This window comes from Onychomys torridus, chromosome 7 (assembly GCF_903995425.1).
Source record: "Onychomys torridus chromosome 7, mOncTor1.1, whole genome shotgun sequence".
Classification (NCBI taxonomy): Eukaryota; Metazoa; Chordata; class Mammalia; order Rodentia; family Cricetidae; genus Onychomys; species Onychomys torridus.
In genome coordinates, this window is record NC_050449.1 from 65,691,227 (window position 1) to 65,703,852 (window position 12,626).

General features: G+C 37.2%; 1 protein-coding gene across 7 annotated transcripts in view; it reads right to left on the bottom strand.

Moving 5' to 3' along the window:
* Nucleotides 1–12,626, bottom strand: part of Tcf12 (transcription factor 12) — a 275,275-nt gene that overhangs the window by 261,164 nt on the left and 1,485 nt on the right. For all 7 annotated transcript variants that reach the window (XM_036192286.1, XM_036192282.1, XM_036192284.1 and 4 more), the window contains exon 3: nt 11,919–11,991. In XM_036192286.1, coding sequence (XP_036048179.1) covers nt 11,919–11,991 — 73 coding nt within the window. The remainder of the gene's footprint in view (nt 1–11,918; nt 11,992–12,626) is intronic.

The window sequence follows — 12,626 nt, forward strand, 5'->3', positions numbered from 1 at the left end:
TCAGAAAAGCCTTGGGGCTGCATTACAGTGGGAGATGTAATCTCTTCTACCATCTCAACTGAAAATAGTTGTGAATATTCCAATACATAAAAACTATAAAATGTCCTATTCTTCCAAAAACACAAAGACAACTAAACAATAAGACATAAAAGTCCCATTCTCACCCAAAATGATTCAGACTGTAGCTGTATGCAATTAACATCTTGAAATATTTGTTAAATGCATACCTGTTTTACATAAACTCATAACTATACTGTTTTCTTTTTAATAAAAACAAATCTTGAAGCACTTTACTTTGGAGAATATCAACCTTACCCTACACTAGACTCCTTGTTTTAACAACAAACTCTAACGATTTCTAGAGACAGTACGCTCCTCCTTAAGACAAACTATGCCTAGTGCAGATTGGTATCAGTGCAGGTGTGACTACCGCTGGTTCATCAGCTCGCTGCTAGAGGGGCAGTCAGAAACCACACCAAACATGCAGCACTCTTGATTTCTGCTTCCTCTGTGAAATGAACAGTTACCGACCTCTTACAAGAATCATGAAGGAAACAGCATATGAGTATATATTTATGAAGTATTTTTATAATGACTGAGACTACCCCTTCCGGCAGTCACTCACTAGGCAGTACCCAATTGCTATTACAACTTGTTGGTTGAGTGAGTCTTCAGAGTCTAGCCATCTTGATGTAAAATGGAGTCTGCTCACTGCAGCACTGCTCACAGGCTAGAAAAGAGGGATAAGTCAATATGAAGACAAGAGAAACTTTGGCTATACAACCTGCTTTGTGTTCCTACCATACAGTTACCAGCTAAGCTAATTATCCAATATTGGATCATGGATCTTCAGACAATTAACATTAGGAACAGTAAAACAAACAGGTTTGCAAATTAGATGGAAAAGTCAGAGCAGACTCTACAAAAGCCCAGTTCACTACACTATGGAAGTTTCATCACTTCCATAGCTGTGTTAACAGCCATAGGCTCTAAAGATCACACTCATTAAAATCATGGCTTTTTTTTTCTTAAGGAAAAACACTGCCATGAGTATATCATAGGAATAAAAACTACGCCATTTATCTGAAAACTTTTCAAAAAGAAAAAAAATCAGAGTGACTCTGTCTATCCCCTCTAAGTATAACGGCCCCACATTTTCCTCATGGAGCTGGGAGGATTTTCTTCTCTGTCTGCTACCAGGCAACTAACAAAATCCAGAAAGGGAGTGGTAAAGAATGAGGCTTCCTTTTGAAGGGGACCATCTAATGCTGGTTATATAGAAAATGAAGAGAATGAAAAGTGTTACACCGAGAGTTCCTTGAGTGTTTTCCTGTATCTTTAAGTGAACAGAGAAGTGTGAGTATTCACTGACCCAAAGACAGCTAGCTTATCCTCAAAGTAGAATCTAAGTCGCTAAATCAGCCTATTAAAGAAGACACTCAAAGAACAAACTCAGCCTGAAAATCCTCTAGCCCAAGAATCGGTTATAGAACTAATTTACCACATTTTTTTCTGTATTTAAAGTTTCTAGTCTACACTTTTAATATAAAGAAATTTTTTGTGAGTTTAAAAAAAAAGTTTAGGTAGGTGGAGGTTTTCAGATTTTAGAAAAGAAAATATACTATATAAACTATGTTACAAACTGCTCCAACATCTGATAACCATACAAAACTGGGGACATAGTATCAATAGCATCCATTCATACTAAACCACATATTACCAGCAAAACAGTCTATCTACTAAATTTGTAGGTAAAAATTTTAAGACTTTTCTGGGTTTCAAAATTACAACTCAGCAACTATGCATCTATGGCCTGGACATGGGAGTTGCTGCAACAAAACACACTTAACCTAGAATAAAAACAGACAGCTGACACTCAGGTAACAGACACTAAGGACATCTGGGAGAGCCTTGAAATGCCTCCAAATACCTGCCTAATTAGAAAGTTTTAATTCCGCCCGGTGGTGGTGGCACACCCCTTAAATCCCAGCACTCCAGAGGCAGAGCCAGGCGGATCTCTGTGAGTTCGAGGCCAGCCTGGTCTCCAAAAGAGTTCCAGGAAAGGCGCAAAGTTACACAGAGAAACCCTATCTCGAAAAATCAAAAAAAGAAAAAAGAAAGTTTTAATCCATCTAAGATGTCCATGTGTTCTCACCAACAGATTCAATATAAGATGCTGGATTTTCGTCCTATTTATGGGAGAGGGAGTGCAAATATGACACAAAGTGCACGTGGAGGTCAGAAGACAGCTCATGAGAGTCAGTTCTCTTCTCCAACCAAGTGAGCTGCGGGGATCAAACTCAGGTCATCAGGCTTGGCAGGAAGCACCTTTACCACTGACCTATCTTGCCAGCCCCAAGAGATTCGACGTAAGAAAAAAGCCTTCTCTTTAGCTTTATTCTAAACTGGAACCAACACTGCAAAACAGCTTACAAAATTGTGAGATGACAACACCCAGAACCTCTGACGGATAACAAGGACAGCTTCATCTGATAGAGCTTCCAAACAAAGCCTCAGAGAAACTTACAACTCAGAAGAACTCAGAATTTTCAAGCCTGCCCCACAAGTAGTCGACTCAGAACCGACATGTGGCCACACCGTGTCTCTACTATAACTTCAAAGTGAGGTTAGTGTTTTCTCCTGTCCTATAACACAAGCAAACTTCGTCCACCTCCAACAGCTTCCAAACAAGGTGTGCCTCCAGGACAGAAGTGTGGTGGCTCCTAACACAAATCTTGCCATGCTCACAAATACTCACAGCTCTGTTTAGAGAGTGGAAGAGCCTGTCACACTATGTCCAACCTGCACTGTCAGCCACCAATGAAGTAGTGTTACAGTCACTAATATGACATGATCCTGCTCACAGTAGGTCACCAGAAGCAAGGACACAGATGAACCAGGACTTCCACCTGGTTCCAAGAATGATGCTTCAGCAATCTGATTATCACAAGTCTGAGAGCCTCTCAGTCCCAAATTAGTAGCCCTCTTAAGCCCAAAGCAGTGGATAAAACCACATCTTGGACAAACTTTCTCTAACTTTTGATTCTTTTGGTTTGGCATTCTTTAGGCTAGGCTGACCCAGATTTCACTATAAGACCCAAATTAACCTCAAGTTCACAATTCTTCAGCTTTAGTCTTCTACATGCTACAATTAATTATAGGTAAAAACCACCATTTTTATTGATCTCCAGTATTAAAAACAAAAAGGATTTTGAGATGTAATAGCAAAGCTTTAAAAAAAAAAAAAAAAAAAAAAAAAAAAAAGGCAAGTCTATCCTGTAAGTTATCTCAGATTGTTTTATTATATTACTTGGAAGATTTCATCTCTGACTCATGATCGGCTAGAATAAAGACTAGTAACCAATCCTTAATCTGTTTTTCATTTCTGTGTGATCTTTAAGTCCCTAAGCAGCCTCAAAGAGCTTAAATGACTCATCATGGTCACTCTAAGACCACCATTTTAACCTGCAACACAAGAGAGAACACTTTAAACACAGAAAAAAAAAATAAAGGTATCTTTATAAAAATATAATTTTTCTTCCCATTTCAAATGTATATTTAAAAATTATAGGATGGGGGCTAGAGAGAGCGCTCAGTGGTGAAGAGCACTGGCTGCTTTTGCAAAGGACTCACATGCAACCCATAGCACTCATACAATGGCCCATAACCATCTGTAACTTTCGTTCCAAGGGATTCAACATCCTTTTCTGGCCTCCGTGGTCACCAGGCATGCTCATGCAGGCAAAATGCCTATACACATAAAATAAAAATAATAAATCGCTACTCTTGCTTTAAATGCAGTTATCTGTAAGAACAAGAAAAGGACAGCTAACGAATGCGCTCTAGAACTAGGCCTAACTGAGGACAGACCAGTGACCCATCCCTGGCCCTGTCTCCAGGGACAAAGCAGAGCAGGACAAGCAGGGCCATGTGTTAAGCATGGTAATCTTCAGAGCCTCAGTTTTACAACAAGCTTGTTTACAACATGCATTAGGAAGTGAAATACAGGAAATTTAGTTAAGATTGCTTCTGCTAATTTGCAGTGCATTCTTTCTCTACCACGTGAGAAAAGTGGAGAAGTTCTAACCCACTAGTTCTTAATCTTCCTAATGCTGTGGCCTTTCCTTACAGTTCCTTGTGTTGTGGTGACCCCCAGCCTAAAATAATTTTCATTGTTACTTCACAACTGTAATTTTGCTAGTTATTAACTATAATGTAAATATCTGTGTTTTACCATGGTCTTAGACAATCTTTGTGAAAGGATCATTCAACCCATGCCTCAAAAAGGGTCGTGAGCCATAGGTTGAGAACCACTACTCTACCCCAAAAACTTCTGCAGTCTCTCCAAGCCTGTCTCCCAGCTACTCTCTCAGGTTATATAATTTTTATTCCATTAAGAATTTCAAGCAGGCTGGGCGGTGGTGGCACATACCTTTAATCCCAGCACTTGGGAGGGAGAGCCAAGCAGATCTCTGTGAGTTTGAGGACAGCCTGGGCTACAGAGTGAGTTCCAGGAAAGGTGTCAAAGCTACACAGAGAAACCATCTTGAAAAACTAAAAAGAATTTCAAGCAGGTGGAAAAAACACTACCACTACTTATATCTAAGGAATAGTGAGACCTAAGCATAGAAGGTTTGCAAAAATCTCATTCCATTCACTATTCTGTGCCCTATAGTACCTGGTCTACAAAAAACAACCTTAAGAAGAAACAATCTAAGGGGCTGGAGGATGGCTCAGGGGTTAAGAGTGTTCACTCTTCTTCCCGAGGACCCAGGTTCAATTCCCAGCACCGACATGGCAGCTCACATCTTGTCTGTAATTCCAGTTTCAGGGGACACTGACACCCATGGCAAAAACACAAATGCATATAAAAAAAGAAATAGAAATAAAATTTAATTTAAAAAAAAAAAAGAAGAAAAAACAATCTAAAGAAAAAGAAGAAAGTAAACTGCAGTTAAGTTCCTTGGTAACCAGCTGATCTTTCAAAGCTACTCTTGGGTTTTCTTATGTCTTATACATGTAACATGCAAAAACACATCTAACTCTATCACATCTAAAGAGCAGCTTGATATGTTGCCCTCATGAGGCATTTACTCAACTCTACCACCACAAAGATAATACTTTAAACTATTTAGAACAATACCTATCTTAACAATTATATAAACACTGGCTATACATTGCTGATTATAATTATTATTACTGTTAATGTACCCATAAATTCTAGTTAAGAAGAAACTGCAGCATGGACATGGTAGTTCATGCCTGTAATCTCAGCTTTTTGGAGGCTGAGGCAGGAGGACTACCATAAATTCAAATCTGCTATGGACTACACAGTGAGTTAGCTCTAGGACAGCACAGTGATATTCTGTTTAAGGAAAAAAGGACCATAGGGTGGTGGCTCACGCCTTTAATCCCAGCACTTGGGAGGTAGAGCGAGGCGGATCTCTGTGAGTTCGAGGGCAGCCTGGTCTACAGAGCTACAGAGAGAGATACAGGACAGGCACCAAAGCTACACAGAGAAACCCTGTCTCAGAAAGAAAATAAAAGAGAAAAAGGGAAGGGGGAGATGCCACAACAGCAATAGTAACCATTTGAGTTAGCTTTATGATATGCAAAATACACAATAAGTAACTTTATTTGATCCTCACTAGGATTCTAAAAATGAGTATTACCTACTTTACACAAATAAGGAAAGTATGCTCAAGGGATTTAAATGATGTGCTTAGGGCCACACTGCTAGTAAATTCAAAGCACTAATTCCAGGCCAACTGCATGGTTCTGAAGGTCAACTCCACCCACTACACAACTGTGCCTCTTTCCTGAAAAGCCATAATTCAAGGACTTACTCACTAACTCAACTGGTTCCTCTGCATCTTAATAAGCACAAGTCAAAGACTGAAGGGAATTCTCTCCACTAACTGCATAAACCCTCTATATATAACACTGGTGTAGTGGACTTGTCACCACCACCCTCCATTCATGCTAATAAGCATCTGTACCTTTACCTTAAATAATCAAAGTCAGATTCTATACATCTAAATCCACCATTAACATCAACCCTTAGCCTCATCATATATCTCACTGAGTTCATTTCCCTACAGAATTCATTAACTCCTTAATTATAACTTATAGATATGGGGGGAAAGTCTGTATCCCTTACCAAAGGGGAAAATGTGTGTGTATGCACATATACATGTGTACAAAAAGTGTTCATTACATTATCATATCAAAAGGAAAATTAACAAAACCGCTATATTCAAGGAATCAGAAAATTGAAATATTTCTGTACCTACTCCATGCAAGAGATGCAACTATTTTAAACCAAGTTGGTAGAGCATATAACAAGAAAAAATGCTCATGATAGAATATGGAGTGAAATTTTTAGGGGGTGGGTATAAAGTGGAATTACCATTAAGATTTCACCTTGGCAAATACAAATACAGCACTTCTAGGTAGAAAAAAAAAAAAAAAAAAGACTAAAAGAAATAAATCAAAACCGAACAGTTTTCTCTGGCCACAGTGAAGTAAGGGTGATTTTCTTCTCCCTGTTCTCCAGTTTTCTTGACAGTTGACAACTACCCATTAATTTTATAGGCAGATGTAAGGGTGAGTTGTTTGGGCTTTTTTTTTTTTTTTTCTAAAACAACACTTTAACTCATTTCCCAGCACTTTCCTCTCAAAAATCTCCAAATTAGCCATAGGAGTTTTGAGTCATTTGAATTTATATGTGTCTTTTGTTACTGGGGTAGGGAAGTGTGTAGGGGGCTGTTCCTTGTTTTTTATTTGGTTTGTTTTTTACAACACAAGAATCAAATTCAATGGTTTATCACTCGAGGTAACTGTTCTACCACTGAATACTCCCCCAAGAAGGTTGTGTTAAATTTAAGACTCCAAACAACTCATCTTCATTATGTCACAACTCCACCCTCCAATCACAGCAGAACTGCAGCCCTGAGCTGTTCTCTTCTTACCCACAGAACTCAACTCAGATTCTGATTCTGTAAATCCTTTACTCCTAGTACCTTCTTCCTACTTCCCACACACTGTGGCTAAATCCAAACCTTAGTATCTCATCTCTAGATTAGTACACCTTCCTAAATAAATGTTTCCTTAGTCTAGTGCCTTCCCAGTCCCAATTTATTCCGCCACAATCTACTGCACATGGAGTGCTGTTCTCGGGGCTTCCCACTTATTAGCTTCTCTGACCCTGTAACAAACTTACCAGTAGCTATTACCTTACAGATTAAGAATAGTAGCCTACAGAGGCTAGGTAACTCACCCATGTCCTCCAACCTAGTAAGTGATAATATCTGAATGTGACCCAAACAAATTCAGCTCCAGATAATAGTCGGCAAATATGAATTCTGGAATGGCAATCAGTTAAAGCCAACTTCTCTTTCCTCAAACTATATAGATCTTTTAGTCACATCAAATTACTACTTTATACTATTCCAACACCTGGGAGGTGCGTTCTCCTCACTGAATAATCCTGCATATTGCCTTTACCAGTCAACACTAAATTAAACTGTAAGTTAAGTTAGTTTCCTCATTCTAAAGCACAGCCCTCTTATGAACTCAACATAAATTAATGCATTAATATGTAGTTCTTGATATTCTGTATATACAGAAGGTTACCCTCCAGTTTTCTACTTTATCTTTACACGTAACAATGAAATGTCTCCACTTCCAGTCTATGACCTTCTCTATTTCCCATCTTCCCAAATGATAGTATTACAAGACCAGGCTGCATAAAGTAGTAATTAATAAATGGTTATCTGACTGACAATCATATGGCTCAACTATTTAACAAAGCAGAATACCATTCATTAGCCTTCTGTGGTGATATGTTGGTTTTCTCACTTTATTCCTTAAACACATTAGATTTGTAATCTCAACATTCCCAACTAAAAGTACACATTCAGGTGACACCCAAAAGCAGTCTGTTTGGTCTCTTGTTCGTTTTTTTTTAGTTTTATTTTTCTTTTAAGTTAGCTTATGCACTGTCCAGAAACACCATCCTAATAAGTACCTCTATCTAACTGTACTCTCTTATAACAAGATGCCCAAGTCTTCAAAAATATAAAGCAGGCAGTGAATTTCAAGAATGATTACTAATTATTTAAGTACACAAAAGAGTATCTGGCTTTAATAATTGTGTACACGCTATGGTCCCATAAAACCAAAATGTAGAAACAACTGTGATTATAATTAAGCCTGAATGTTTTTATTTTCTTATCCAAAAGAACCACTGTGAAACTCAGGGAAGACAATATACCAAGAGATAGTTAAAAACAGAAATATAAATCTATATATAAGCTGTTGGTGAAAAGACAAAAATGATCCATCAATTATACACACATTTCACTAAGTATAACAAGTCCCAAGCACTGTGATCTGAAGGGTCACTGCAGAACTGTTCTCAAGAACACAGTGTTCACAGCTACAATACTGTGTTTCATTTTTCTGTTTCCCAAGTTTGTACTTAAATTTACAAGGTTTTCCAAAAAGACCTCTTTGCTACTTATCCTTTACCTTAATAAACCATTTTAACTTAAAATATTACGTGTCCCCATATACCTGCTGAGTCTGCAGTTACTATTCATCAGTACAATTATCTAAAATTTGAATCTTATCATACATATAATACTAAAACTTAGTTATCCTCAATCTTAACACTAAATGGTATACACTGAGACCCACACCCCACTCTTAACCTGAAAATACCTTGAGTGACAGGCCAACTTAGTTTCCTTTTTATTTAAAAATCACCATTTCAGGCGGTGGTGGCACACGCCTGTAATTCCAGCACTTGGGAGGCAGAAGCAGGTGGAATCTCTGTGAGTTCGAGGCCAGCCTGGTCTACAAAGCTAGTCCAGGACAGGCTCCAAAGCTACAGAGAAACCCTGTCTCAAAAAACAATAACAAAAAAAAAAAAAAAAAAAAAAAAAAAATCACCATTTCTATTTGAACTATAGTTCAGTTTTAAAACACCTTAGTAAAATCTTGGTTTTCTGCTTTCACTTCTTTTTCACTATATGTATTCAAATTCTACTCTAACAATTGGAAATGCTATAGGATGGGTCCACGTCTAATAATCTTATCATACCTAATGGAGAGAAAATAATAATGTTATGGATTTTTTAATTAGTAGTAAAGTGTATGCAAGTATAAAAGGGCAGCATGAGGATGTCTTTACCTTACCACTATCAATCCCCTATTTATGACACTTAAGCAAGATATTACCACTGGAGGGAAATGGGAAAACAACACAGCATCTGGGGGCAGTTCCCTTCGTTGTTGTTTGTGATGTTGGCTTGTTTGTTTTGACAGGTTCATGTAGCCCACACTGGCCTTTAACTATGTACCCAAAGATGACCTTGAATTTCTGTTCCTCCTTGCCTCTCGGCTGAGATTACATGCGTGAGCCACTATACTCAGATGTATATATTATTTCTTATAAACTATATTTGAAGCTGATGTACCCCACCTTCCATTTCCAAAGACATACTTATCACAAGGTCAGTACAGAACATCTCACACGACCTCTCACACCATGTAGACTAATTTACAGTCTACCTATAATGCAAAGGAAATAACACTTGAGGAAGAAATGACACTGTACAGATTCAAGTAATAAATATGCATTTGTCTTTCTATACTGACTTGCAAGTTATTTGTTTTGTTTCAAAAAGAAGATAAAAGGAACATCTCATTCTATAGAATATATTAGGTACTTCAGGTAAGAAGAAAATCCAAAAGTATTGTACATAATTTGGGTTATATTTCAAAAATAATCAACTACAAAATTAAGTCCTTCTTTTAAGGGACAAATAATGAGGAGGATGTAATATTGCACATTATAAACTGCAGCTCTCACAAAGCAAAAGATGAGAGTCTCGAATGTTACTCCAAAGGCAAAAACCTCTAGTCTTTACACACAGCTCTTCAAAAGGACCATGAGATCTTCACATCTTATATGCTGCGCATCAATAGAAACTAGAGTGTATTACAAATATCCTTTGAAATGTCAGTAAGATAGAGGTGCGGTACATACACAGACTACTACTGTGCCAGTTTCTTTTAAATATCCACTTTGAGATAAGACTGTATCCACCAGATATTTTGTTGTAAAATAACCTCATGCAATTTTCTCATTTTGAAATTTAAATCTCACTATTGTTATAATTCTTTTTAAACAAACCTCACAGCTAAATATTGCTATATCCACAGAATATAGAAATTTAAGTCTAAATAACATCTTAATCCAGAGAAATGACTGTGACTTCTATCACAAACATTTGTGTGACAAGGCCTTGCAGAGGTGCAATCCAGCAGATATTTTCATAGCAGAAGTCGTTCTGAATTTTTAAAAATAAGTATAATTACACTCTCATAACAAGTTTCTACTGTTCCTATCCTAATCAATGCCCAGTTACATGTTTTCCACAACTTGAGTTGAAGCAGTATAAAATTGCAATCAGGACTCACCGAGCATACCAGGCACCTACCATGTCTTACAAATGTCCATCTAAAAGTTGGTAACAATGAACTTAGGTGTAAAAATTACGATGTCCTCTAAATGCTAGTGGAGGGCCGCACTACAGCCTTGTCTCTACAGAGACCTTTCTTCTTCTCTATCCCAAAAGCAGAAGGTGCCCCAGTGATTACTAGCAAAGGGGAAGAGGTGGAAGAAGAACTGGAATCTGGTTAACATTTCATATCTTTATAATCAAGAATACTAGCCGTCAGGCTATATGAAATCCAAAAATGCTTTTTATTCTCCTGTTTGGTACGTTAGATGACAGGCATCCTATAGTTTCCAACATGCTGTAATGTCAGAATTAAAATGAAACCCAGCTAACCTAATGTGTGATTTTAAGCAGAAACACTTTTTAAATATGAAGTAGAAATAAAATAAAACATTAAAGCCAGATATAAAATGAATTCTGCTCTCAGCACTCTGGAAACCAACTATGACTTTACTAAGTAAACAAAAAGCGCTGATCAAAACACAGGGACTGAGCTTCTGCCCAGAAAGCTAAGAGCCGCTTCCTCAGGACAGCGCTCTCTCACTGCTCCCTTTCCACCGCTCTGGACACTGAGGAACAGATTTGGGAAAACAGAAATTACAGCTTCTATAGACGAGGATATACCCTGCTCTAGAACACGTCTTTTTAAATTGTAAGTTTGTTGGGACACTGTTTAGTAATATGACAAAGCAGTATACCAAAAGCAAACAAATTTAACATTAACAGTATTGACTTAGAAATGTAACTTTAAAAAATATACTAATATAATGATAACAGGACAAAAATTTACTCATCTAACATATGTCATTTAAAATAAATATAAGGAAAAAAAACAAAGAAAAAATAAATAAATAAGGTTTCGTTTATTTTTAACATAAAATTAACATTTTAATGTCCACAAAATGATTTCCAATATAAGAGCCATTTCTTAAATAAATACAACTTACTAATTATTGTTTGTCTCAATTCTACCTTTTATGCAATAAATCAATAATACATTTATCCATTTTAGAAGCGGGGATTTATTAACGCTAATGAGCTGAAAATATATTAAATGGCTGCATATATAAAAGGAACACCAGTGAACCACAGAGTGCCTTCTTCGGGCATCTTTCTAAATACAATCATGACACAATTCACCATGTTCAAGACAATTTTCAATCTTAACATTCACAAAAAGAGAGCAACTTTAACTCCATGTTGAAATTCTTTAAAACATATCAAGGAATCTTTAAGACAACGCTCCAAGTTTGAGACTGCTTTTCAGTGTGTGATTTTAACCCGACACAGTACAGGATGGTGTGGCAGACACTAAAATGCTTTATGCTTTTCTAGTAAAATGCCTCAGAGCACTCAAATATAAATTTCTGATTTTTAGCGTCATCTTACCTGACCCGCTGAACTGACTGCTTCCCAGTGTCGTGGGTCTTGTTTTCCCACTATTAACAGGTGGAGAAAACATCTGCAAAATAACCCAAATCTATCTGTTAATCTTGAAATTCATCTATACTGCTTGCAAAGAAAAGCTCCCCAAGTATCATCAATTAGTTCCTTAATTTTCATAAAGAATTTGAAATAAAAATGGAAGCCCACATTGAGACCAAGTGTGGCAATAACAAGTGATATTATTTACTAATACTTCTTGGGAAAACCGGTGACATTTGCAATGAAAACCCAGCCACAGGCAAGATTCCAAGATAATTAAGTTTAAACAGTAAATTTTTACCCATGATCTTCACTTTGGCCCTAAGTGATTCTCATTACATTAACATTACTTAATAGCACTTGCAATCAGAATCATGTCCGATGAAATTACCACATACAGGAAAGATAATAACAGCTCTAATACAGCAGGTATTGACCCTGCCTTCTAGGAGCAGTTAATGTTGAAATTCAAAACATTAGTAAGAAATAAGGGCAATGGGCTCTGTGGCTTCACCTTTTATTTTTGAATCATTTTCCATATTATATATACACACTGCATATGTATTCAGCTCAGAAGGCTGGGAATTCTAGCACTAGGTTGACTTTTCTGAAGCTGACACCTTTCAGGTACCACAAGCCACATGAAGTCTTGGAGAGGGAAATACCGGGACC